Here is a 27155-nt window from a genome sequence, read left to right as displayed (position 1 = left end):
TTGAACATTTTGGACAATTTGACACAACATACGTAAATCTGCATTAATTTGCATTTCATTCAGTAAGCACTCTTTTATTTTGTGTCCTGATGCTGGTCATTATTTTTTTTTAATGTTTTATTATTTTATTTGTTTATGGAGGGACAGACAGTAGGCTGACAGGAAATGGGGAGAGTGATGGGGGGAAGACATGCAGTAAAGGCCGTCGGGATCGGGAGTCGAACCCGCGGCACACTGCCAGACTGGATTACCAGCCAAGGTGCCTGGACCATTGAGCCACAGCCCAGGCCGATGCTGGTCATTATTGATGGTTTTCCTTGGAACAGAATAGAACAGAACAGTATCAATCCGGTCACGGGGGAACAGAATAGAACAGAACAGTATCAATCCGGTCACGGGGGAACAGAATAGAACAGAACAGTATCAATCCGGTCACGGGGGAACAGAATAGAACAGAACAGTATCAATCCGGCCACGGGGGAACAGAATAGAACAGAACAGTATCAATCCGGTCATGGGGGAACAGAATAGAACAGAACAGTATCATTCCGGTCACGGGGGAAATACAGAGATGTTCAACAGCTCTCATGAACCTGGTTTTCCTCAGCAGTGGCTCTTATAAAATAAGGAGTTTAACAACATTCATATGGTTGTTTTATCTGCTTAGTGAGGGAGACAGTCATCGAGAAGAAAGTACAAATTAAAAAGTAATTGCACCCCAGTTAGCTATCAGCTCATTTCACGTCTGTTGTCCCTGGGCACGCAGGTAGTCAAAGAAAACAAACGCATAACAGCAATTGCACTACAGAATACAACAACACACTTCATTAACAATCCATCACTGTGCTGTAATAGAATCAATATGACAAATACAGTCAAAACAAGGTAATCATGGGCATACAGTATCTGTGCCGAAATTAGCCAAAGCTTGAGGCTGTTTTTTTGTGTTTAAGGCTGCTACTATCAATATTATAGTGATTATTCTAATCACTATTCTAACAAAAGTAACTAGTTACTATTTTCACGAGCCTTTGGTTGGGAAAGATTTGCTTTCTAGGCTGCTGCTAATTGACTGCTAATGATCAATTATCGATTATATTTATAATCGCTTAAATGGTTTGGTCAACAGTTCGAAACTCCATTACATACAAATTTCATGAAAATGAACAGTGTCTGTGAGAGACAAAAAATACTTGTTGTCAAGTAGTGGAAACCATTATGTCCAAAACTGTTACTTTTCAGGACTCAAATCAAGATTGACAAGCTCCAAACATGTCATTCACGCAACTTTTTGAGCTTGTAGATCTGCTATTTTGGATACTTTTGTGTGACACTCTAGTAATATCAAGTAGGTAGTCAGACAACTATTCCTCAACCTCCGAATGCTATAGTCTGAACTCTACAATACCTCCCGAAATCCAAGCTGGCATTTCCCTTCACGAACATATATAATACAAATAATAATTGATTTCCATTTCTGCTAAGCAGCAAGCTATTACGCTTAGATTATTTTGATTTATATTAGGATATATTTGCGTGACTGTAAAGACGAAACGGAAGTGCGGGGCGGAGGCTTCACTTCCGCTCTATCTCTTGCTCATGATCAGAGCTTCCGTTGCTCCAGACTGTATGACGGAAGCGTTTGGAAATTGCAAAAGGCAACAGTCTGGCCACGCAAGACTATCAAGTACGGCATTCATTTACGAAAAGAAAACACACACAAAATGCATAATATGGAGATAGCAGGTTTCTGCCCGACAGCAACGATACTATTAACTTGTGGAAAGGCTCGTCAGCACACGTCCTGCTAGGGTTGCATTAGAGACATTTAAATCTGGTGCAAAGGGTTTCCTGGCATGGGGGCAGTACATCTGCTCCGTCTCATCTTCCCTAGATTAAAAGAGAAGTCATTTACTCCATTTGTCTGCCTCTCTCACTCTCTCTCTCTCTCTCTCTCTCTCTCTCTCTCTCTCTCTCTCTGGATATCTCATTAAAGGTCCTTGTCCTGTATTCATAGGGCATGCCACGGTGGCTCAGAGCAGAGACCATTCACGGTCCCACACTGTTAGATTGTCCCCTCGCCTTGTCATCTGGTGTCATTTAATCATCTTTGTGTGCAGCTGTGTGTGTGTGTGTGTGTGTGTGTGTGTGTGTGTGTGTGTGTGTGTGTGTGTGTGTGTGTGTGTGTGTGTGTGTGTGTGTGTGTGTGTGTGCGTGTGCGACTGTGTGTATGTCAGTATGTGCGTGCGTATTTATGTGCGCACGCACGTGTGTGTGTAGTGTTATTTAGGATCCAGCAGTGCTGTGCAGCTGTAATTCATTGTCAGCACACATGGGGCTTGAGAAGCGGGGGTTGTAACAGAAGTGAAGAGGAGTGGAAGAACTCGATAGAAGAGAACACTGCTGTGGGCTGAGCTGTACCCCCTCCTCTCTCTCTCTCTCTCTCTCTCTCTCTCCATCCGGACAACAACACACACTGTAAAAGCCTTATTTACTGCGGCCCATTGATTCTCCCATCAAGAATTGGCAAATCCTGGCCCGTTATTCAGTGAGACCAGCCTCGGTAAAGCATTCAGTTTGAAGAGGCTTCCCTTTTACAGTAAGCAGTCAGGCCAGACAGGGCGGCCGGCCTGCACCCAGAGCACAGGAGAGTATTCGCTTTTTAGAGAGGCTTTTGACAGTAAACCACTCACTGTGAACAAAGCCAGCTAGACGAGGGGAGAGGCTGTTAATCTGGACCTTAACGCAACGCAACGTAACGCTGATTTACTCACATGCGGCTGACCTCGCTATTCATGATCGGCCTCATCATGTTGTGTACGTTCAGCTTAGGAGAGGGTATACCGGGCACCCACAAGAGGGAATTGTTTGGAAAATCCTGCTATACGCTGATGAATGGATAATTCAAGGAGGGGGTGGGGGGGGGGGGGGGGGGGGTGTACTTCGATAACTGCCATCCCTCTCTAGATGGAGTGTCTGCATCGTAAATATCGTTCCACTAAGAATGCAGACGCACATATCATTTTGAATTAGGTCTGCCGAGGGCGGCTGTGCCGTACTACTTTAGACTACTGTAAATTAGGTCTGCCGAGGGCGGCTGTGCCGTACTACTTTAGACTACTGTAAAAGTTTGTTTTATGACATCTGGCTTTTCCTGCCCTTTTTTTTTTTTTTTTTTTAATCTAAAACGGATCCCTTGTCCACATAGAACGGATCCCTTGTCCACATAGAACGGATCCCTTGTCCACATAGAACGGATCCCTTGTCCACATAGAACGGATCCCTTGTCCACATAGAACGGATCCCTTGTCCACATAGAACGGATCCCTTGTCCACATAGAACGGATCCCTTGTCCACATAGAACGCAACACATTCAAGGTTCATTTTTATCATCATTTTCATTATTTCCACTGTTCTTTCTTTCTTTCTTTCTTTCTTTCTTTCTTTCTTTCTTTCTGTCTTTCTTCTTCTTCTTCTTCTTCTTCTTCTTCTTCTTCTTCTTCTTCTTCTTCTTCTTCTTCTTTATTCCCCCCCCCCCCTCTCTCTCTCTCTCTCTCTGTCTCTCTCTCTCTCTCTCTCTCTCTGTCATGAAAGTAGGCCTCAATACCTTATCAATTATCACCCAGCTGATGACTGCTCAGATTACGATTGGCACTCTTAGTGTCTGTTGTTCAGGGACCTTGCTCAAGAACCTTACCATACTGTACCTTGCTCAAGAACCTTACCATACTGTACCTTGCTCAAGACGCACGCACGCACGCACGCACGCACGCACGCACGCACGCACGCACGCACGCACGCACACATCGTTCAATCATTTTCTGATTACGTACAGCCTCTCTCTACGCACTGAGCTACGGTCGTCTCGTAAAACTCACCTCTCCATAAATATCCTTCCTTCCTTCTTCCCAGAAACACCACGTGTTCAAGAAGACCGTCCAGGCCCTCATCTACCCCATCTCGTCCACCACCCCCCACAACTTTGAGGTGTGGACGGCCACGGCGCCCACCTACTGCCATGAGTGCGAGGGCCTGCTGTGGGGCATCGCCCGCCAGGGCATGCGCTGCTCCGAGTGTGGCGTCAAGTGCCACGAGAAGTGCCAGGACCTTCTCAACGCGGACTGTCTGCAACGTAAGTTATAGACGACAGCTCGGGTGCATTTTCCCCGAGGTCACACTCTCAGTGGTGGAACAAAGTTCTCACATATTTTACTTAAGTAAAAGTATCAATATTGCAATGTAGAATTAACTATACTCTGTTACAAGTACAATTCTGGAATTCTAAATGTAGGCCTGCTTGAGTAAAATGACAAAAGTATTGTCATCAAAATGTACTTAAAGTACCAAAAGTAAATATTCAAACGTATACAATTATTTTGAAAATAGCCGATCTACAAGCTCACAATGTGTTGCATTGCGACGCATTGTGAGCACCCTTTACAAAAAGGGTGCTGGCCGGTTCTCTTTCCAAAAAGGGTGGTGGCCGGTTCTCTTTACAAAAAGGGTGCTGGCCGGTTCCCTTTACAAAAAGGGGGGTGGCCGGTTCTCTTTACAAAAAGGGTGCTGGCCGGTTCTCTTTACAAAAAAGGTGGTGGCCGTTTCTCTTTACAAAAAGGGGGGTGGCCGGTTCGCTTTACAAAAAGGGTGGTGGCCGGTTCTCTTTCCAAAAAGGGTGGTGGCCGGTTCTCTTTCCAAAAAGGGTGGTGGCCGGTTCTCTTTCCAAAAAGGGTGGTGGCCGGTTCTCTTTCCAAAAAGGGTGGTGGCCGGTTCTCTTTCCAAAAAGGGGGGTGGCCGGTTCTCTTTCCAAAAAGGGGGGTGGCCGGTTCGCTTTCCAAAAAGGGTGGTGGCCGGTTTCTCTTTCCAAAAAGGGGGGTGGCCGGTTCTCTTTCCAAAAAGGGGGGTGGCCGGTTCTCTTTCCAAAAAGGGGGGTGGCCGGTTCTCTTTCCAAAAAGGGTGGTGGTGAATAACACGCTCTTTATTGCGTGTTATTCATGTAGAGTTTTAGACAGAGGATTGGAAAGCAGAGCAGAAGCAGAGAGGATAAATTGGCAGGATTCGGTTGCCAAGCCAATTATGGGGGTCAGGCACAGTGATTAAGCACGATTTAGGATTTCCACATTGATTATGTGTTAACTGCGAACGCACAAAGCTAAAAATGCCTATTATGCATATCGGACGGAAACCTCCTACTTGATCATACTACAGTGTCACACAAATGATCCTCGAAGCCATTAGATCTACTACTACTTTTGCTGTTTTTGAATTTGAATCCTGAAAAGCAATAGTATGGTATATAATGGGGTTTCCCCCCAGGAAGAGATGATAAGATATGGACGACAAGTCTTGTCAGTTCAGTCAGAGGTCATATTGTTCCGTTTGAATACATGGAAAAAACATGTAATGTGCCTCAAAGAACATCAAGCGAAGGTGATGTTACGGTGCTTTGCGTAACGTGCGTGCGTTCCCCTTCCAGTGACGGCTGCAAGCGACGGCACATTTTCACCCACTAGTTTAATTGCTCGTGGGAAATCTCAAAGCAGCATCTTCAGTCAGGCACACGTACACACCACCCTGTCACAGCGCTGAGTGTCACACAGGTTTCAGGGCGATGCTCATGGCAATCCTCTCACACCTTAACTGGATTAGCCACACTCTGGCTGCTGTAAAAATGCGTTTGCTTTTAATTCCAGATGCCGGTTCATATTAAATGTCAATTCAATCTGTGCAAACGTGAACTCACTGGAGAGATGCTAGATGATAACTTGATTAGACACAGGAGGACCAGAAATAACTGGCACATGTCCCTCTCTTGACTCCTCTCTGTGTGCACAGTGTGGGCACATTATTAGTATGCACACACAATGTGTTAGATTCCCCTCACCCATATGCAGTGCTGGGAAGTAACTAAGTGCATTCACTCAAGTACTGCAATTTAAGCACACTTTTGAGGTAGTAAACATATGTGACCGAGTCTGGCAAATAGGCCCTCATCTCGACAAGAGTCATTTTTCAGTTTTTTACAGATTATTAAAGTACAGAATGTAAGCTTTCATATGATGTATCATTCAATTAAATTGGAAAATATTTGAAGGAGATGTGAGCATTTTAAAGTTATTGTACCATTTTCCCCAAAGCTGAGAAAAGCTCCTTTGAATGTTCACTACATTCTGACACCTAGAGCTGTCTAGAAGTGGGTGTGTCAATGGGAGGAACAATAGGTACTTAACTGAACATTGGAAATGTCCTAGTAAAAGTGAAAACACTTTACTAGGGCATTTCCAATTTTCAATACTTTACTTCTACTCAGAGGCAAAACGTTAGTGACAATTTACATACTAATGTGTGAAATTAGTAATTTTGCATAATCAGTTTTTTTTACTTTCGGTACTTTAAGTATAGTTTGATACCAAAACATTTGTACTTTTACCCAAGTGCATTTTGAATACCAAACTTTTTCTTGTAAGAGAGTATTTCTACATACAATAATTTACAATTACAATTTATAATTTAGGCATATTTAGCAGACTCTCTTAATCCAGAGCGAATTACAGTAAGCCAGATCAATAATGACCTGGCATCGGTCTACATGCTTTCTAAATTACATTTTTAGACTTTGCGTAAGCCTGCAAGGTCATCAAGTCTAGGGCAAGTGCTACGGCCAGTGCTACGGGCTAAAGTGAGTCTTCAGCCTAAGGAAGATTGTGAATGATTTGTGTACATTGTGGCACTGATAGTTGTACTTAAGTAAATCAATTGAGTAGTTTCTTACACCACTGCCCATATCTACTCACACACCACTCGCTCTGGGAATTGCCGTTATTTTAGGAACATTCTCCTGTTCTTTGTGTTTCTGTGTCCAGATGTGCAGGGATAGTTGCTTATAAAAAAGCAATTCACTAACGTTCCTATCGTGCTATCTTATGACCCAGACCCTATGGTGGTATAGTGAGAAATGGGTGCACCTCTGCGTGGGGGTTATACTGACTTGCTTGCTCAGGGGGTGCATGGACTTCTTTTAGCTGACGCTGCATGCCAAACTACTTTCACCCGGCCTCTGTTATCCTCCACCCTGTAAATTGGACCTTGTGTTTTTTTAACCTATTAAGACCTGAGGCCGATTCTTCAAATGGTTGCATATCTTTGGTCCGACGTACTAACAGTCCGACACGCAATAGTACGACACCCTACCCCAAACCCTAACCGCACAAAGAGGCCATGGGGGATTCTAAACCAGCCACACGTGTGTCTTAACTTGGCCACACATGTCGGGAGCCACAGGTGAGTCTTAACCTGCCACGCGTGTGTCTTAACCGGCCACGCATGTCGGACTGTTGCATGTCGGACTGTTTGTACGTTGGACCAACATATGAATTCTAAATCAGTGGTTCTCAAACGTTTTAGATCTGCTATTTTTCAGAACCACTGTTCTAAATGCTACTATTTTTTAACATACTCTGTGTTGCTATAAGCATGTAACAAAATATCTGAAATGACAGCAGCTGCTCTCCTGTTTTGAATGGGATTACAGGAGCGGTGGAGAAGAGCTCCAAGCACGGCGCAGAGGACAAGACGCAGAACATCATCATGGCCATGAAGGAGCGCATGAAGATCCGGGAGAAGAACCGTCCCGAGGTGTTCGAGCTGATCCAGGACATGTTCCAGGCCTCCAAAGAGGACTTCAACACCAACCTGAAGGCGGCCAAGCAGGCTGTGCTGGAGGGGACCTCCAAGTGGTCCGCCAAGATCACCATCACAGGTCAGTGTCAGTATTCAGCACAGTAGCCATGGCCCAGCCAGTAGCCATGGCCCAGCCAGTAGCCATGGCCCAGCCAGTAGCCATGGCCCGTGACTGATTCCATTTCAGTCATTTTGGATTCCATAGAAAGCCAGCATGTCTTCTGTGAAAGCATGCCAACTAGCAGATATGTGTGTTGTTGTGGAACCGAAATTGGTTCTTCAGACTGAACCACTATAGACTAGGGCAGGGGTTCTCAACCCGTGGGTCGTGACCCCTCGGGGGTCGCCAAATTATTTTGGGGGGTCCCCAAATTATTTTTTAAAAAAAAGAAAAAAAATATTTTTATGCAAACTGAATGGCTGGGAAATGGAAATGAAGAGTTTACATATAGTACACATAGTACATGCATACACCTTCCCTAATGATTATATCTGGTTTCAGTATTTTTTATGGTGTATTGTCTCTATTATTAAGGTTATTGTAGCAGTCAATTTATATTGGGGGTCAGGAGGGGGCGGGGCGGGGGTCCCGAGACGTTGCCAAAGCATTTTCGGGGGTCCCCGGCCAAAGACGTTGAGAACCCCTGGACTAGGGTATGTGCAGGCATAAAGTGAGTGGCAAATCGATTGGCAGAGTGAGTTTAACGTCAGCTCTATATTTGGTCCGCAGTTTTTTCTGTAGTTTTCTGTGAATATACGCCTTAAGGATAAGGGTTTATGTGGTTAAATGTGCCTCAGGGAACCATCAAAAAGGTTATTTGTGGGGTAACAAGACAACTCACCCCTTTTCTGTTTTCCTCCCGGAATTTTCCCCAGTGAGGGGTGGGAGAGGCTGGACAGCAGACGGCTGGACTTTGAATTTATCTAACTATAAACTTTCACGACAGCAGACAGCCTAAGTACAAATATAATTTATGAAAAGCTACTACAGTGAAGTCTGTTCACAGAAGTTGTTGTAGGCTATGTGGGGATTATCTGACGAGGTACCATTTGAGTGGGAAAAATCTTACATATACTAAATAATACTAAATTGTTTATAGGGTCAATATAAGTAAAATAATATAGCCTTTCCACAGGAGTATCTTTTTATATTTGTCCAAAAAGAATACAAACAGCCAATAGCATATTACAAAGTTATCCCCCTCACTGGGGAAAATTCCGGGAGGAAAAACGGGCAAGCACCGGGGTGAGTTGTCCTACTGTAGCCTTTTAAAGAGCCCTTATCTTTCTTTGTTTACACAAACAAGCAACTCATGCAGCAATCAGATCTGCACTCAGTCAGTATATGCAGCGTATCACAGGGTCATTTTTCTGCTGTTTGGCATCACGAACTGTGCATATTCAACATCATTACAGAAACTGTCCACACATTACTCTAAATTCATAACGACCCGTCAACATCTATCAAGCGTGGCAGTGTGGTGGCATGTCATTTGTTTGACATTTTCCTGGTATTAACGTTTAATGATACAAAAAAAAATATATATATATAAAAGTAGCTGCACACTCGTAGCTCCGGTGTGGTAATTTATGAAGACATTAAAGAAGAAGAAAGTTTCATGCAGCAAGGCTACCTTCATCAGTGTTTATTAAACTTTAACGAGTCATGAGCATTATGTTCAAAACACTCACAATGGGGTTCTGGACACTGCATGGTGATCATCCGCCCTTTAACCCATTTTGGCCTGACCTCGGAATTTAAAAAAAATCTTCTAAATCCTCCAGTTTTCTGAAATAAATATTTTCACGATTTTTCAAAAATAGCAGACCTACAAGCTCGTAGCGCGCCACTCGGTGGCGCGCTACGAGCTTGTAGGTCTGCTATTTTTCAATAGCTAAATTATAACATAATGTTTAAAACACCAAAAGGGGTTCCCGCCCAAAATAGGTTAAGCTCTCTCTCTAACCCAGCATCAGCACAACCACATGGAGAGGAGAAGGTATTCATCTGCCCCAACGGGAAGTGCAAAAAGACTTAGAAGTCTGTTGTGCCATTAGCCATATGAAGATGTATAATAATGAGGCACACTATGGCCGCTCTGCTCGACCGGTAGTCCAATTAGCTCTGAACAACAGCTCATTATACGGTGATGTGATGCAATGCAAGAGTGGGTTCTAGACAACACCAGCTCAGGACTACTGGATCGTTGCCCTCCACACTAGTCCTATCAGGGTCTGGAGCTCACCAGTGTTGTTAGCTATAAGATGTCGTGCCGCAGTGCATCTGCGTACAGTGTTGCACTCAAGGGGCCAGTGAGGCTATTCAACGTTGAAGCTCTGGGCCCTAGTGGTAGGAGGAGGGACTACAGGCGGACCCGTGGATTCATGACCGTGCAGCTGGGCTTTAACATTGAGCGCTCGGTTGCACTTCCGCATTTGACCACCAAAATTTGGTGGTCAAATGCGGAAGTAGACGTTCTGAGACCGGCAGTCTTCCGGGTGCTTCAAAACGCCACTGAGCAACTTCCACTGACATGAATAGCTGGGGGGGGCGGAGCTTCGCGCCAGTTCAGTCTCTGTTTATATACTCTATGGTTGCACTCCTTGCCTTTCCTGGCTTTGCCCTGGGTTGGCTCCCAGAGTGTCACATGGTTTGCCTCTGTGCCCTGGGTTGGCTCCGAGAGTGTCACATGGTTTGCCTCTGTGCCCTGGGTTGGCTCCCAGAGTGTCACATGGTTTGCCTCTGTGCCCTGGGTTGGCTCCCAGAGTGTCACATGGTTTGCCCTGGGTTGGCTCCCAGAGTGTCACATTGTTTGCCTCTGTGCCCTGGGTTGGCTCCAAGGGGCCAGTGAGGCTATTCAACGTTGAAGCTCTCCTCCCTAGTGGTAGGAGGAGGGACTACAGGCGGACCCGTGGATTCATGACCGGGAAACCCCGTGCAGCTGGGCTTTAACATTGAGCGCTCGGTTGCACTTCCGCATTTGACCACCAAAATTTGGTGGTCAAATGCGGAAGTAGACGTTCTGAGACGGTACTTCCGGCAGTCTTCCGGGTGCTTCAAAACGCCACTGAGCAACTTCCACTGACATGAATAGCTGGGGGGGCGGAGCTTCGCGCCAGTTCAGTCTCTATCCTTTTATATACTCTATGGTTGGCTCCCAGAGTGTCACATTGTTTGCCTCTGTGCCCTGGGTTGGCTCCCAGAGTGTCACATTGTTTGCCTCTGTGCCCTGGGTTGGCTCCCAGAGTGTCACATGGTCTGCCTCTGTGCCCTGGGTTGGCTCCCAGAGTGTCACATGGTTTGCCTCTGTGCCCTGGGTTGGCTCCCAGAGTGTCACATGGTTTGCCTCTGTGCCCTGGGTTGGCTCCCAGAGTGTCACATGGTTTGCCTCTGTGCCCTGGGTTGGCTCCCAGAGTGTCACATGGTTTGCCTCTGTGCCCTGGGTTGGCTCCCAGACTGTCACATGGTTTGCCCTGGGTTGGCTCCCAGAGTGTCACATGGTCTGCCTCTGTGCCTGACACAGTGACACCAGCCTCATCCTTCTCTGATGTGCTTCCGTCCATGTGACAACTAGTGCCATTCATATTAGTAGCTTGGGAGTGGCTTATTGTCGGTAACATGCGGGAGTCTACCCCCGTTACAATGCGCTATAGATGGATGCAGTGCAACACCATCAGCTCCCAGTACTTACCACACGACTTGCCGCACACAAGCCGTGCTACTCATACACTGAGTTGGCGGTGCCCGGGATCGAATCCATGAACTTGTGGTCCAAAGGCGAGAGCTCTACCGACTGAGCTAAGCGGCCATTGGTACATGGTTACTGCGTGCATTATTGTTTATTTTGTCCTGTAATGCAAGCTTTGTCGTGGATACTGTTATATACTACTGTTTGTTACTGGTGGTGGTTCTTTTGTGAGTGATGTGTATGCCCTGATGTTGTGTTCAGTACTTGGTCTGGCTCCGTAACTGTATCGTAACTGCCTTGCTACCTCTGGCGAGATAAAGCCCTTATCTATCTTATCTTAACTACCATATAGCAACCCAGAACCATTGCTGATGACATGAGAGTATGCTAATGATTATCTGTTACGGTACATCTGTGAATAAACTTTCCAACCTGACCTATTAACCTCTGACCCTAAACAAAAGCGTTTTCAGTGCCTGGGCTGATACAGTACATTAGGCCAATATTTAGAGCCTTTTCTTCTCTGACTTTTGGATGGATGGATGGATGGATGGATGGATGGATGGATGGATGGATAGATGGATAGATGGATAGATGGATGGATAGATAGATAGATAGATACTATAATAGTGGATCTACAAGCTTACAACGCGTTGTAGATCAGCTATTTCAGGGGCACAGCCCTGCACTCTAGCTACTGGAGATGCAGTATACGACAAGGAATTCTACACAGTGGGACACATTCTTTCAAGAGCAAAATGCTGCGTTCAATTAAGTTCAGGAGAGTTCGGAAAAAGGCAATTCTCCTGATTGCTTCCTTCGGGTATGGCATGGAGAGGGTGGCATGGAGAGGGTGGCATGGATAGGGTGGCATGGAGAGGGTGGCATGGAGAGGGTGGCATGGAGAGGGTGGCATGGAGAGGGTGGCATTTGCATTTCTTTCACCTTAGTAAATGCTGCATGCCTCGTGCCCCCCTTTGATGTCTATGTGTGCACGTGCACACCTGCATGGCACTTCTGGTAAGGACTCCCTGGAGAGCCAGGCTTCCCCGGAGGGTCTCTGCCGATGGTGGCGGAGATGTGAGCTCATAAAATATAGCTGTAAGGCATGCACACACACACACACACACACACACACACACACACACACACACACACACACACACACACACACACACACACACACACACACTCAACAGAGACACAGGCCTATAGCCAGGAGGAGTTGGGTATAACCACTAATCTCTCCACCAGTCCAACGGCTCTACCAGATAGTGGTAAAGGACTGTGTACCTTTTCACCTCCTCTAGCTGCCCTGTCTGTCAAATGCTGACAGGCTGCAGGTGGCTGCTGGGAATCCCCCAGAGTGTACCCACATCGTTCTGCCGGTGCTCAGGACGGCATTCTGAAGTTAGTAGATTGGTAGGGGGGGAGGGGGGAGGGGGAAGGCGCTGAGGATGTCTGGCTTTCCGAAATGACGTCATAGGCCAGCCAAGTCTATGGACTTTCTGTTTGGTTCCTTAAACGAGCAGCTAACGTGGCAGCCGTGTGAGTGATTGATGTAATTGTGTTACAGTCGTGACACAACCTTTTCTAACACACGTCCCATAAATATGGCAGTATATACAGGGATAAATTAGCCATTGGGCCAGTGGGGGGACAAATTAGCCATTGGGCCAGTGGGGGGACAAATTAGCCATTGGGCCAGTGGGGGGACAAATTAGCCATTGGGCCAGGGGCCCTTCGGGGAAATTAGACCGTGAGGTACTAGGTTTGACACCCTGAAAAGGGCTCCTGGGGCCCTTCATTGGCTGTTGATTTTGTTCAATTTAGGTTAAAAAGATGATAAAAACACGGAAAAACACAAAAATGTCGCGCACACGCGCGCTATGGGGGCCCTGCAAATATTACCGGCCCAGGGGCCCTCGTAGGGGTTGATCCGTCCCTGAGTATATATAGTATACTGTATATATACAGTATATATTATATACTGTACAAAAGATGCTGCTGAGGTTTATGACATAACAAAATGTGGGGTTCCCGCCCAAAATGGGCTAATTTAGGCTCCCTGTGTTGTTGCCTTAATTTGCCAGATGTAGGGGTGGAGTAATTAATGTCCTGGTGGATGATCTGAAAAGATCTTCAGGGAAGATGCTGCCCTCTCGCTCACAGCCCCTCAGATATGCCCCTATAGCACACTGTGGTGGAAAAAGCACTTGCATGTTTTACTGAAGTAAAAGTATCAATATTGGAATGTAGAACTACTCCGTTACAAGTAAATGTTCGGAATTCAAAATGTACTTGAGTAAAAGTACAAATAAAAAAGTCCTCCAGACCATCATCAATCATCGATTGATTTGGAATCAATGGATGATGTCATCCATGATGTCAGCTTGGATCATACACTATAGTTAGGAAATGTAATCAACACAATTTATTGGATAGTTTTGTCGCAGTTTATTGGATAGTTTTGTCGCACGTTGTGGTGCAGTTTAACCTCAATCCCTGCACCGCTGTGATTAGCTCCTCTTTCACTATAGCAGTGGTTTTCAACCAGTGGTCCTTGAGGGGGTTCCAGGTGGTCCCCAGTTAAATGATGGATTGACCCTTATATATCTTTAACTCTTGAGAGATGCCTGAAGAAGGTCTTTGACCGAAACGTTGCCAATAAAGTTTGTATTGCAAGTGCAGACGGTGTGCAGGTCTTGTGCACTTTGTGTGCATTTTTCTGAAATACATTGAGCCCTGCCTACGCACCCGCCTCAGAGCATACAGGTGTGCATAAGACTTTGTTGCCTACTCTTGAGAGTGTAAAATGAAACCAAATGGACCTTTATAGATCTTTAACTCTTGAGAGTGTAAAATTAAATTTTTGTTAAACATCTGCATTACTTAATTTACAAGAAGTCTACACAGATTAGAGAATAATTGTTATTTTGATCAACATTTGCCTTATCTCTCCTATCTTACCGACATCAACATGGAATTGTGGACAAAATCTTATCCAACAACACAATATTTAATATTTGGGTCCGAGAGGCTAAATCTCATCAAATGGTGATCCGTGGCTCAAAATAAATGCTCACTAAATAATGTGCCTTGATACAAAAAGGGTTGAAAACCACTGCCACGAATTATTGAGAACCGCTCCTCTGATCAACATGAATTCTTGATAACTGCTCCTCTGACCAACACTTAACACTGGACAGTGCGCGCACGCCCTTGGTTCCTCAGTAAGATGTCCTCCAATTTATAGATGGGCAACACCCGTTGTACCCAAGGCCGTTTGACATTGAAGTTAAAACATACATTTTAAGTCGATTGGTTGAACGGCTCTCAAGATACGTGAAGGACAGACAGACAAAAAGACGCACGCACACACACACACACGCATGCGCTCTCTCTCTCTCTCTCTCTCTCTCTCTCTCTCTCTCTCTCTCTCCGTCTGTCAGAGATTCTGTGAATTTATAGATAAGCTGTTTGACAGGCTTTTCAATTGCTCAGCGAAGCCACTCTGTTATTACACTCTGTTTTGTTTGAGACAGCACATTTCTTGAAGACCACATTTTTTGTCTCTGTAAATGTTAGCTCTACATTGATTAATACTGCTGATGGTTTAGTAAACGTACACTAATGTAATGAATAAAACAATGAAGCCCCTACAGACGGAGATCTAGATAAAGTGCCCCTCGGGGCAAAGGTCTCCACCAGGGCAAGTGAGGTTGTGGCCTCCTGGTGGCGCTATAATAGGACAGGTCTCCACCAGGGCAGGTGAGGTTGTGGTCTCCTGGTGGCGCTATAATAGGACAGGTCTCCACCAGGGCAGGTGAGGTTGTGGTCTCCTGGTGGCGCTATAATAGGACAGGTCTCCACCAGGGCAGGTGAGGTTGTGGGATCCTGGTGGCGCTATAATAGGACAGGTCTCCACCAGGGCAGGTGAGGTTGTGGCCTCCTGGTGGCGCTATAATAGGACAGGTCTCCACCAGAGCAGGTGAGGTTGTGGCCTCCTGGTGGCGCTATAATAGGACAGGTCTCCACCAGGGCAGGTGAGGTTGTGGTCTCCTGGTGGCGCTATAATAGGACAGGTCTCCACCAGGGCAGGTGAGGTTGTGGGATCCTGGTGGCGCTATAATAGGACAGGTCTCCACCAGGGCAGGTGAGGTTGTGGCCTCCTGGTGGCGCTATAATAGGACAGGTCTCCACCAGGGCAGGTGAGGTTGTGGCCTCCTGGTGGCGCTATAATAGGACAGGTCTCCACCAGGGCAGGTGAGGTTGTGGGATCCTGGTGGTGCTATAATAGGACAGGTCTCCACCAGGGCAGGTGAGGTTGTGGCCTCCTGGTGGCGCTATAATAGGACAGGTCTCCACCAGGGCAGGTGAGGTTGTGGTCTCCTGGTGGCGCTATAATAGGACAGGTCTCCACCAGGGCAGGTGAGGTTGTGGCCTCCTGGTGGCGCTATAATAGGACAGGTCTCCACCAGGGCAGGTGAGGTTGTGGCCTCCTGGTGGCGCTATAATAGGCCAGGTCTCCACCAGGGCAGGTGAGGTCGTGGCCTCCTGGTGGCGCTATAATAGGACAGGTCTCCACCAGGGCAGGTGAGGTTGTGGTCTCCTGGTGGCGCTATAATAGGACAGGTCTCCACCAGGGCAGGTGAGGTTGTGGCCTCCTGGTGGCGCTATAATAGGACAGGTCTCCACCAGGGCAGGTGAGGTTGTGGCCTCCTGGTGGCGCTATAATAGGACAGGTCTCCACCAGGGCAGGTGAGGTTGTGGCCTCCTGGTGGCGCTATAATAGGACAGGTCTCCACTAGGGCAGGTGAGGTTGTGGCCTCCTGGTGGCGCTATAATAGGACAGGTCTCCACCAGGGCAGGTGAGGTTGTGGCCTCCTGGTGGCGCTATAGTAGGACAGGTCTCCACTAGGGCAGGTGAGGTTGTGGCCTCCTGGTGGCACTATAATAGGCCAATGTGAAAAAAATGGATGTTCCAAAAATGTGTGGCGGACGGACGCACACACAATCCTGCAAATTTTGAAAGCCAATGTTAGCCAATTAGGATGGAATAAGAAATCCGTCTTGAACACATGACTATAGAGATTCTGTGTAACGGTTTGCGGGATTTTTGGACAGAATCTGGAGGAGTAATATAAAAAAGATGTGTTTTACAAAAGTCGGCCTCCTGGTGGCGCTATAACAGGCCGTTCTGGAAAATGTGGGTCAGAGGTTCATTGTTGGCATCCAGGGAGTGTATGTGCAACATTTGGCATCGGCCGGGTTAACGGTGCCGGAGATTAGCTGTTAACACTCCCAACGCGGATCGCGTATCAATACGTTATCAATTAATCAAACGTCGGGTGCGGATCACGTATCAATACGTTTCAATCACTTTTTTATAGCATACTTTCATTCATCTTTTTACCCACCCGGACAATGAAGAACCATCGGCCTATCATTGCTGTTTAGTCCCGCTCACGTGATCAGAAAAAAAAAAAAAAAAAAAAAAAACCCCTCCCCTCCTGAAAACAGGAGGGCGGGCCGCTTTACGTGTAGAAGCCAGTGTAATGGCGCCCATGCCGATGTGTGAAAAGAATCACATTTCACCTAACCTCGCCTCACCAGGCTTTCCACCTCGGCTCGGACATTTGATTCCCCCCTCCCCTCCTGTTTCTCCAGGAGGAGGATCTTGCGAGGGGGTACATGCTCTCCTCTGTCTCTCGGAAAAAAACATGATGAACGCTGAACGGAACGCTGCCAGATCGGCATTGCAAATGCATAACATCTGCAACACACATGGACAGATGCATGTTTCCTTCTTCATACTGTAGCGACCAAACGATCCCCGAGCCTACAATACTACGAACTAACCACAGTATCGAGGGGCCGCCACGACAAGACAGTGTTCCGTTGGTGGATCACGTATCGCCATGCAGAGCCGTCATAATCGGAGATCGCTCAGACGTGTGATTGTAACGCTTTTTTATTCATTATAATTGTAGTGATAAGACCGCAATGAACGCGTCGGGGACGTAATCGACCCGGGTGTAATGTATAACGAACTTTTCCGCGACCTAAACCGTGGTGTTGTCATCTGTGGAAGTCATTTTTTCCTTCTCGTCGACATCACAGCCGGGTGACGCTTTTTTCCCCCTCCATCGCCCCCAAGCTGCATGCCCATAGCCTGGCTTGGCCAGCCTCATAGCGGGGATTCACTGAAGATTCTTCCCCGGAGGAAACATCAGTGAACCCTCGCTATGAGTCTGGCCGTGCCAGGCTAGCATGCCCAGGCATGTTCCCCTACACTAGCTTGAAAAACAAAAAACGCGTCTCACCGTTATACTATAGTTCTGAACCGAACGGTGGAATGGGACTTTTTATAGCCGTACGGATCAAGACTTTTGCTGCCCAATGTGCCCATGACCCCCCCCCCCCCCAATGTTACTGCGATCAAAACAATGAAAGCAGTGAGATAGATTAGGCGAGGCGGCAATCATCATCAAAAAGAAAGCATAGTTATGAAGGTTTATAGTCAGACATTGACAGGCAGATATAACAATAAACACAATAAATATGCTATACATCCTATACATCGAATGAAAGCCCTGAATGTGTACTTTTACGAGGAAAAGAGTAAACATTGATCCCATGTACAGTTTGTCATAAATTGGATACTGGGTGGATGCACATTGCGCCCACCAGATATAACTGCAGAGAAGACATGGACCCGAACTCAATATTCACAAAATAAGGCCTATAGCGACATATAAATACTATATACCGTATGAAACAGAAGACTCTCTCCATGTCTTCTCTGAAGTTATCTGGTGGGCACAAGCTGCATTCAATAACCAATTACTGTCTAACTGTACATGGGATCAATGTTTACTCTTTTCCTCGTAAAAGTACACATTCAGGGCTTTCATTCGGTGTATAGGATGTATAGGATATTTATTGGGTTCAATTTTATATCTGCCTGTCAATGTCTCTGACTTTAAACCATCCATAACTCTGCTCGCTGTTCAAGATAACCACTTCCAGGCAAATGCAGGTGTTGCAAAAAGGTCAATATCTCCAGAATGGAACATGGTAAAATCAAAATGTATTTTTTTAATTGAAGTGGACAAGTTCAGCTTTCTTTTGATGTAGGCGTGTGATTCTCGCTATAAGAGAACATTTTACTGTGGGCCCCCGAACAAGGCCTTTGTGCAATGTTAAATGGCAGCAACATCCAAATAGGCCTGTTGAGATCTTCCAGCAATCAAAGTGTTAACAGACGGACGGACGCATGTCGTACACACACACACACACACACACACGGACGGAGTGCAAAACATACTCTCTCCCCATGCCTTCGGCCTGGTGGAGACAATAAAACATACTCTCTCCCCATGCCTTCGGCCTGGTGGAGACAATAAAACATACTCTCTCCCCATGCCTTCGGCCTGGTGGAGACAATAAAACATACTCTCTCCCCATGCCTTCGGCCTGGTGGAGACAATAAAACATACTCTCTCCCCATGCCTTCGGCCTGGTGGAGACAATAAAACATACTCTCTCCCCATGCCTTCGGCCTGGTGGAGACAACTAAACATACTCTCTCCCCATGCCTTCGGCCTGGTGGAGACAACGATACAATGCAGCTGCATGCATGGCATGGGAAATACATTGCACATTTGGGAGGTGAGGTTTTTTGGAAGAAGACAAAACATTGATGTAAGCATTAGCATTAGCATTAGCATTAGCATTAGCATTAGCATTAGCATTAGCAAATGGAACTGGACTATAGTTCATCTGGACTCTGGATAATTATTGTAACAGTCAATTGAGATGTTTTCAATTGTGGCAGCGGTACTTAAAGGACAACTTTTTTCAACCAAGGTTCATGTTTTAGGTTAGAGAAAGTAAAAGATGAGTGTTAATTTTTTTCCATTTGCTGCTTTCTTTCGTTTTAGGGTTTTTAGCTGTTTTTGACAGGGGGGCGGGGGCATTCGAACATTGGGCTAAATACGTCTTTATTTACAAAAGTGTATACCGATCTATTTTTTTATTATTTACTATAGTCCTAATGGACCCCAAGAAATTACATCTGGCCACAAAAGATCACAGGATCTACTGAATGTGAAGGTAGGTGTGTCAAGGCGCAATACGTCAGTTTGACACATTCAGTAGATCCCGTGATCTTTTGTGGCCAGATGTAATTTCTTGGGGTCTAGTAGGACTATAGTAAATAATAAAATTACACCTGTGTGAACTGAGTGGTGTAAGGTCTTATATAGACTGATCAGCTGTGGTCTGACGTAATGTCTGACGTAATGAAATCACACCCGTGTGAACTGGGTGACCATAGCAACCGTGCTCATTTTTTGAGCACAGACAGACAGACACATAAACTAACAAAGCCAGTTGTAGGAGTGGTTTACACCACTCAAAAAAAATAAATCGCTATAAAAAATTGTAAAGAAGTACATATTTAGCCCCATGCTCGAATGCCCCCGCCCCCCTGTCAAAAACAGCTAAAATCCCTAAAACGAAAGAAAGCAGCAAATGAAAAAGAAATTACACTCACCTTTTACTTTCTCTAATAACAACCTAAAACATGAACCATGGTTGAAAAAAACTAAAGTTGTCCTTTAAGTAATAATTCCACACTATATAATGTACACTCAATAGGCGTAAAAGTATGCATAACGAGCTTGTTGTTGTTGTGAGCTTGTAGATACAATTGTGTTTAAGTGCATAATATAGTGGCATAAGATTAAGGCCCAAAACCAAACAGACAGACCAGCATCTTCCCCTGTGTGGTATGGATTGCAAATCCTGCGTATTCAGCCACACTCCCAAAAGCAGAAGAACCCCTATATATCCAGAGCTCCACTCTATAGTCTCTCTCGAGACTGATGGATGCCAATGAATAATAGTGGTGAGTGAAAAGTGCAATATTTGCCTCTGAGATGTAGTGGAGTAGAAGATCAAAATATATAAAAAATATATCCTACTCAACTCACCAAGCTCATAGCGCGCCACCGAGTGGCGCGCTACGAGCTTGTAGGTCTGCTATTTTTGAAAATCGAAGAACGACTGACATAGAAACATAGCTTGATCTCAGGTCAAAATGGGTTAATATGTCCCCCCTCAGCGATTTGGAACATAGCCCATTCCAGACATCCATCCCCGACTGGGAGCAACAGTACAGTTGTAAACATTGAAGCACATGGACCTCCCACAGCTGGAGAGCGATGATGTCACTCCCCGGGCTGATCTCAAATGAGTGAGCCCCCCCTTCCCCTCCTGGGGGCCCCCACCGCATTGCGTCGCTAGCGTACCCTCCCGTACGCCAGTGATCATACTGCATCGTCACACAAAAGCATCAAAAGTAGAAGATCTGCAAGCTCGGAACACAGTGGGAAGCGACACGTTTTGAGCTTTTCGATCTGCTATTTTTGAATTTTAATCCTGAAAAGTATCTTTTGGACATAATAGGGTTTCCACGATGCATTACAAAATAATATGTTATTTTAGCCACAGGGGATAAAATGTCAATTATCTTAATAAGAACGGACGTCACATTTAACGTGAATCAACAAATAATGTTTATGTGAGCTATCATTCACATAAAAATGCCCTGCAGACTGCAAAAACCTCCTTCTGCGCTGATTCCCTAAAACTCAAAATTATGCCCTGCGTAACATAATAATATAGATTAGGCCTAATGAAATAAAATAAAACAAATGAAATAAAATAATGCAGATTTTCAGAGGCAACAGAGTAGGAACGGGGGACTAATTAAATATTTTACTGACGCCATGGGAAAGCAAAGAGCGAAAACACCCATCTGGACGAGCTGAAAGAAGAAAGAGACAATATACAGAAACAAACTATTAGAGCAAATCATTTTGATGTCAAGCTGAGGCACAGAAGAAGCCATAATAAACAATTTTAGGGTGAGAAAACTGCACACGACAGACAACAGGCAAATGCATTATCAACCTAATAAATCTTTTATGAGGGGAGGGTCAGGACATGGAACATTAGTTGAAAACAATGTTTTACCTCCTACAACATCCTGTTTGATGCAATTTCCACGAAACCACCCACCGACTGCCCTTTCCAAACAGACTAACAATGTGAAACATGTTCAACGTGTTCTTTTTGTTTTCGTTTTTTTTACGCTTGGGTCTAACCCCAGCCCAACCCTTACTTGTTAATGTGTAACACCCACTCAGTAGGCTCCCTCCCTTCCTCTACAGACAGGTGTCTGATCTACAAGCTTTCAATGGTTCACATTGCGACGTGTTGTGAGCTTGTAGATCTTCTATTTGTTGGGGGGGAAATACTACTTTTCAATTCATCCAGTGATCGACTCGGCGGCTTGCAAAGACATGGTCGTCAACCTCTGCTATAGAGTTAACCTACTCCTAACACCTCTATCTATACAGTGTTTGAATAGATAGTTTGCTCATCATACTGTGGAATGGGATTGCTTTCAGCGTAATGTGTGTGGGAAATAATCAATGTTATGGTCCTAGTTGATTAAGTGAATGCATGTTTGTAAAGGGCACGATGGAAACATGAGCCAGGGTGGTATGTTGAAACTGATGAAATCTACAGGGTTCGATCTGTGAGGTTCAAAGTTGATGCTGAGGTTTGTGTTTCTTTATTGATCCTGGAGATATTTAATTGACTGTTAACTTTACTTAAATTTATGGTAAGTGATATTTCTTCGTTAAAACAAAAAGTTTATTGTTAAAAGGTTAAATCACTATATTCTGATTCTGATGGTAAGCATTGCTATAGAGTGTATGTTCAGTAACATGGGTCTCCTTGTCTCTCCAGCAGAAAATACATTTCAGCCAATCAAGAGAGAGTAGTAATTTCAGCTTAATTGCAGCTTAAATTTTTTACAATGTTCCAGTTTGATTGCTCATTTCTTTGTGTAATCACTTACAATTTCATCTGTTTAATCTGTATCCTGACTGAGTTCTCTATTCTGATTGGATAAAGTCAGAACTTGAAAATGCATTTTCTGTTTAATAAAAAGCTGGATAGACATGGAGACTCCTGAACAAACACTCTATCACAATATAGAGCTTTTTAACACTAATTTTAATGTGAGCTGTAATGGCATTTATATAGCGCCTTTTCCAAGGCGCTTTGCATAGATTGTACATTACATTCACCCATTCATACACCGATGGCGGAATAAACCATGCAAGACACCAACCTGCACAGTGGGAGCATTTTTTGGGGGGGTTCAGAGTCTTGCTCAAGGACACTTCGACACTAACTCTGGCGGAGCCCGGGATCAAACTTGGAACCTCACGGTTTCCATCCGGCTGCTCTACTGGCCACTCTACCCCTGAGCCACTGCCGCCCCGTTACCGAACAAACACTATATATAGCAACGAGTACTATCACAATTAATATAGAGCTTTTTAACACTTATTTTAATGTGAGCTGTTATTCAACAGAGTATAAAATAGGGAATCCTTTTCGAAGGCAACCACCCAGCCAGGGAGCCAGGGGTCCCAAAGCGACCCCTGGCAGCCAGGGAGCCAGGGGTCCCACAGCCAGGGAGCCAGGGGTCCCACAGCGACCCACAGCCAGGGGTCCCACAGCGACCCCTGGCTCGCCTTGACACTGAGACACCCGCTGTTGCTCGGTCGGCGGTCAACTCTGTCGGTTCCAACTTTCACTCTAATGTTCCTCTTCCTTTACAGTAGCTCTGCACCCCCAGAATAAACCTATAAGAGTGCACACACACAGCCCCCCTGCGGGTTCCCCCAGTGGGGGGCCGACCTCTGGCCCCTGGCTTTTTCATCACCGTGTTTCTTACTCCCTGACTTTAGCGCAGTAGCAATAGGAGGCTGTAGCGGTTCCTCGGGGAGATCCGTGTGGAGGAATCGACTCGCCGAAACCTTATTAAGTGTTGCTTTGCCGTCTTTCAGCACGAACGTGAAACAGTTGCCAGGGACGTATATAGAGAGTGTTAAAGAGGCAGCGGCTGAAATCCCGTAAGAGGGCACTTTTGGACAAAAGTAGCGAATCTACAAAAAAATAGCAGATCTAGAAGCTCACAACGCGTCACGCTGCGACGCGTTGAGAGCTTGTAGATCTGCTCTTTTCGGGGCACACAGCCCAGCACTCTTTATCTACTGGAGATGCAGTGTATAACAACATGGGTTTCGAAACAAAATTGGTTTGTTTTAGAGACGGGTAAAAGGGCAGGGGCTGAAGCCCCCTTTGATGTCTATGTGTGCACGTGCCTGACGGTTGCTATTCGGCAGCAACCCCACACTTACTTAACCGTTAAATCTGAGGGAGCTTTAAGCGTAGTTTTGCTTTAGAAGGGCTTATTAGCAGATAAGAGGCGTCCTGGAGGCACAGGGGACACAGGTTCCACGGCTGTGTAATCCAGGGGTTCTCAACGTTTTTGGCCGGGGACCCCCGGAAATGCTTTGGCAATGTCTCGGGACCCCCGACCCGCCCCCTCCCGACCCCCAATATAAATTGACTGCTACAATAACCTTAAACCATTTTGGGCGGGAACCCCTTTTGGTGTTTTAAGCATTGTTATAATTTAGCTATTTCAAAATAGCAGATCTACAAGCTCATAGCGCGCCACCGAGTGGCGCGCTACGAGCTTGTAGGTCTGCTATTTTTTTTTTTTTTTAGAACCCCTTGAGAACCCCCTGGTGTAATCAGTGGTGGGAAAAGTACTCAAATGTTTTACTTAAGTAAAAGTATAAATTACTGCGATGCAGATGTAGCCTAGTCCATTACAAGTAGAAGTCCTGCGTTAAAAATGTAAAAGTATTGGCATCAAAATGTAGGTTAAAATGTAAAAGTACTCATATTGCAGAACAGAGTATTTCTTTGCAATATTGATACTTTTACTTAAAGATGTGGTGCTGTGATTTTCTTCCACCCTAAAACTTATTATCAGGTATTAATATTATACAAAATATGGTACAAAATTGTACCATATTTGTTAAAATGTCATTTTTAAGTGGACACGCCCACCAGTTCATTAAGTATGCCTGGTTTGCCTGGTGGGTGGTGATGGATGGTGATCCACCTGAACTGAAGCAGCACCCACACAGCTGTGGTTGTATGATAACAGGGGGAGGGGTTAGGGGAGGGGGATGATATTGTGATGTCACTATATCACTGTTTTTAGTTTTTCATTGGCACGTTTGACTGTCAGGGTTTCAGCCTCCAGAAAGAAACCCTAAATACAAAGGGACAGACATCATTGCACATAACAACCACACCACGGGGTCTACATGAAGTACTTGTCACCTCATAAACACATGAAAAACTGAACAAAATATAAAAGTCACAGCACTCCATCTTTAAGTAGAGTACTTTTTTCCCCCACACTGTATAAGGGTATATTTGCAGGGGCGTCTAGTTGGATTCCTCCGCGGTGCCTCGATCTGACTGGCACTAAATATTAAATACATTACAGCAGCCACACAAAGGCAGTAAAACGTAGAGTTTTGCTGTGTAGAATGAGGGCCAAGTCCTATACATCTTAACTACAGTCCATAATAAAACAAATATAGGCAGCTCCTTAGGGGCTCCATCTGCCTCAAGATGCCTCAAAACCATCCATTGTGCTTGATTCAGTTCCCATATATTGGGAAATATGGGGAACTGCAAAATCGCACTTTTTGCTTGATTCACTATCCCATATTGAGTGATTCTTTTCTTCTGAACAAAAGTTGAAAAAAAGAAAAAGAAAATCAGAATCACATTTGTACTGAGTGACTTTTACGCATTAGAGTGTGGGATTAGATCTACGTGTAAAAAACACTTTGAGCATAACTAAAATGTGTTAGTCTGAAAGGGCAGTCGGTGGTGGGTGTTTTGTTGTTTTGTTTAAATTGCATTAAACGGGAGGTTGAGGGAGGCAAAACTATATTGGTTTATGTAAGCTTGTCATTCTCTTTTTTTTTTATAACTTTGTTTATTAATTTTTTTCACAGAAGCATTATTGAAATACTGGAGTAGAAAAATAATAGATGGCGGCATTAACAGCTTCTCTTCATAAACCCCACAAGTATAACATACAAGAAACAAATACATTGAATTTTCACCCCAAAGAAAAAGGACAACAGAAAACAAGACAAACAAACCTTAAATACAGGATCAATAAAAGTTGAAAAATAAAAGGCAGACAAAAACAGACAAAACAACAGTACACAACATCCTATAAACAATCAAGTACATGATACATCCATAATCCGCATTACATCACAGGAATCCAATCACAGTATAGGCTACTTTTAAATCAAAAGTCCAGCAGACCTCACACATCCTCAAGCAGAGACGGATTCAAATTAATTCTCAATTGAAGTAAAAGTACCTCAAATCAAGTACGGTACTTGAGTAAATACTTTCCCCCGCTGCTCTTGGACGTGCTGCTTTCTGCTTGAATCACAATTTACAGTGTAGGCCTTTAGCAGACGCTCTTAACGGAATATTACCTTTAAAATCTTAGTATTTTGGAGTCAAACACGTGTCCGAACTAAGTACTGCACCCTTATTAAGCCATATTATATACTTAGCCATTCAAATATAGCCGATCGACAAGCTCACAATGTGTCGCACCGTGACGCGCTGTGAGCTTATAGATCTGCTATCATTGAAAACCTTTTTTTAAGCAAAACATCCTGCATAATGACTACTTTCACTTTTGCCACTTTAACCCAATCCAAGCCATCCATGAGATATCTCGAGGAAAGCTATTATTTCCATCATGGGCCATCCAAGAGATACACGAGATTTGATTAAAAAATATTTAATAATCACACCCGTGTGAACTGAGTGGTGTAAGGTCTTATATAGACTGATCAGCTGTGGTCTGACGTAATGTGTGACTGGGTGACCATAGCAACCATGCTATTTTTTTTGGTACGGACAGACACGTAAACTAACAAAGCCAGTTGTAGGAGTGGTTTTCACCACTCAAAAATATTATTGGTACCTTTTTCTCGCTTCCGTTAGCTTCCGTTTCTATAGCCTCCACAGGCCTCCCATTATAGAAACAGCCTACATGATAATCCATGGTACACGTGCACGTGCACAGGGTTATTAGTGTTTTTTCTGCTCAAAATGGGACAAAGTGCCATGTTTGGGAGCTTATAAAACATGAGTCCGTGCTCTCACTGAGAGAATGAATCCACCGCGTGTCGGTACACAGCCTAGAGTGAGGCTAGACTACAGATATGGAGGCCATCACTTCCGGGTCGGGCGGATGTGGCTCTTCTTCTTTGCTTATGCATTTCGCGCATTTCACTGGCACTCGCCTATGGTAACGGCGTGGAATCGGTAGTAGTTGTATTTTGAGTAAGTTGATTATTGAGTATTTCCACATTGGTGTACTGACACTGTACATGTGCACCTGTGGTAAATAAATGGTAAATGGTGCATTTATATAGCGCCTTTATCCAAGGCGCTTTACATAGATTGTGCATTACATTCACCCATTCACACACACATTCATACACCGATGGCAGCGGAAGCCATGCAAGGTACCAACTAGCACATCGGGAGCAATTAGGGGTTCAGTGTCTTGCTCAAGGACACTTCGACAGTAACTCTGGGGGAGCCCGGGTTCGAACTGGCAACCTTGCATCCAGGCACTCTACCCCTGAACCACCGCCGCCCCGTGTCCATGTGAAACATCTTCACAGTCCTGCTAGACTCCTGTGTTCCTCACTCGCAGTCCCATCCATCTCCATGGTAACCTGCCGGCCCTGCCTCCGCTCCTCTCTGACTTATTGCCCAGC

At 45.1% G+C, this 27155-nt stretch overlaps 1 protein-coding gene across 1 annotated transcript in view; it reads left to right on the top strand.

The window, feature by feature from the left end:
* Nucleotides 1-27155, top strand: part of unc13c (unc-13 homolog C (C. elegans)) — a gene marked incomplete at its 5' end in the record, with an annotated part of 345183 nt that overhangs the window by 56652 nt on the left and 261376 nt on the right. The window contains 2 exons of the mRNA XM_079497470.1: nt 3914-4133; nt 7530-7757. Of these exons, the coding sequence (XP_079353596.1) occupies nt 3914-4133; nt 7530-7757 (448 nt within the window). The remainder of the gene's footprint in view (nt 1-3913; nt 4134-7529; nt 7758-27155) is intronic.

Source organism: Electrona antarctica, assembly GCF_951216825.1.
Source record: "Electrona antarctica genome assembly, chromosome: 3".
Taxonomy (NCBI): Eukaryota; Metazoa; Chordata; class Actinopteri; order Myctophiformes; family Myctophidae; genus Electrona; species Electrona antarctica.
Note: the sequence above shows the minus strand (reverse complement) of the source record. Positions and strands in the feature narration are given on the sequence as shown.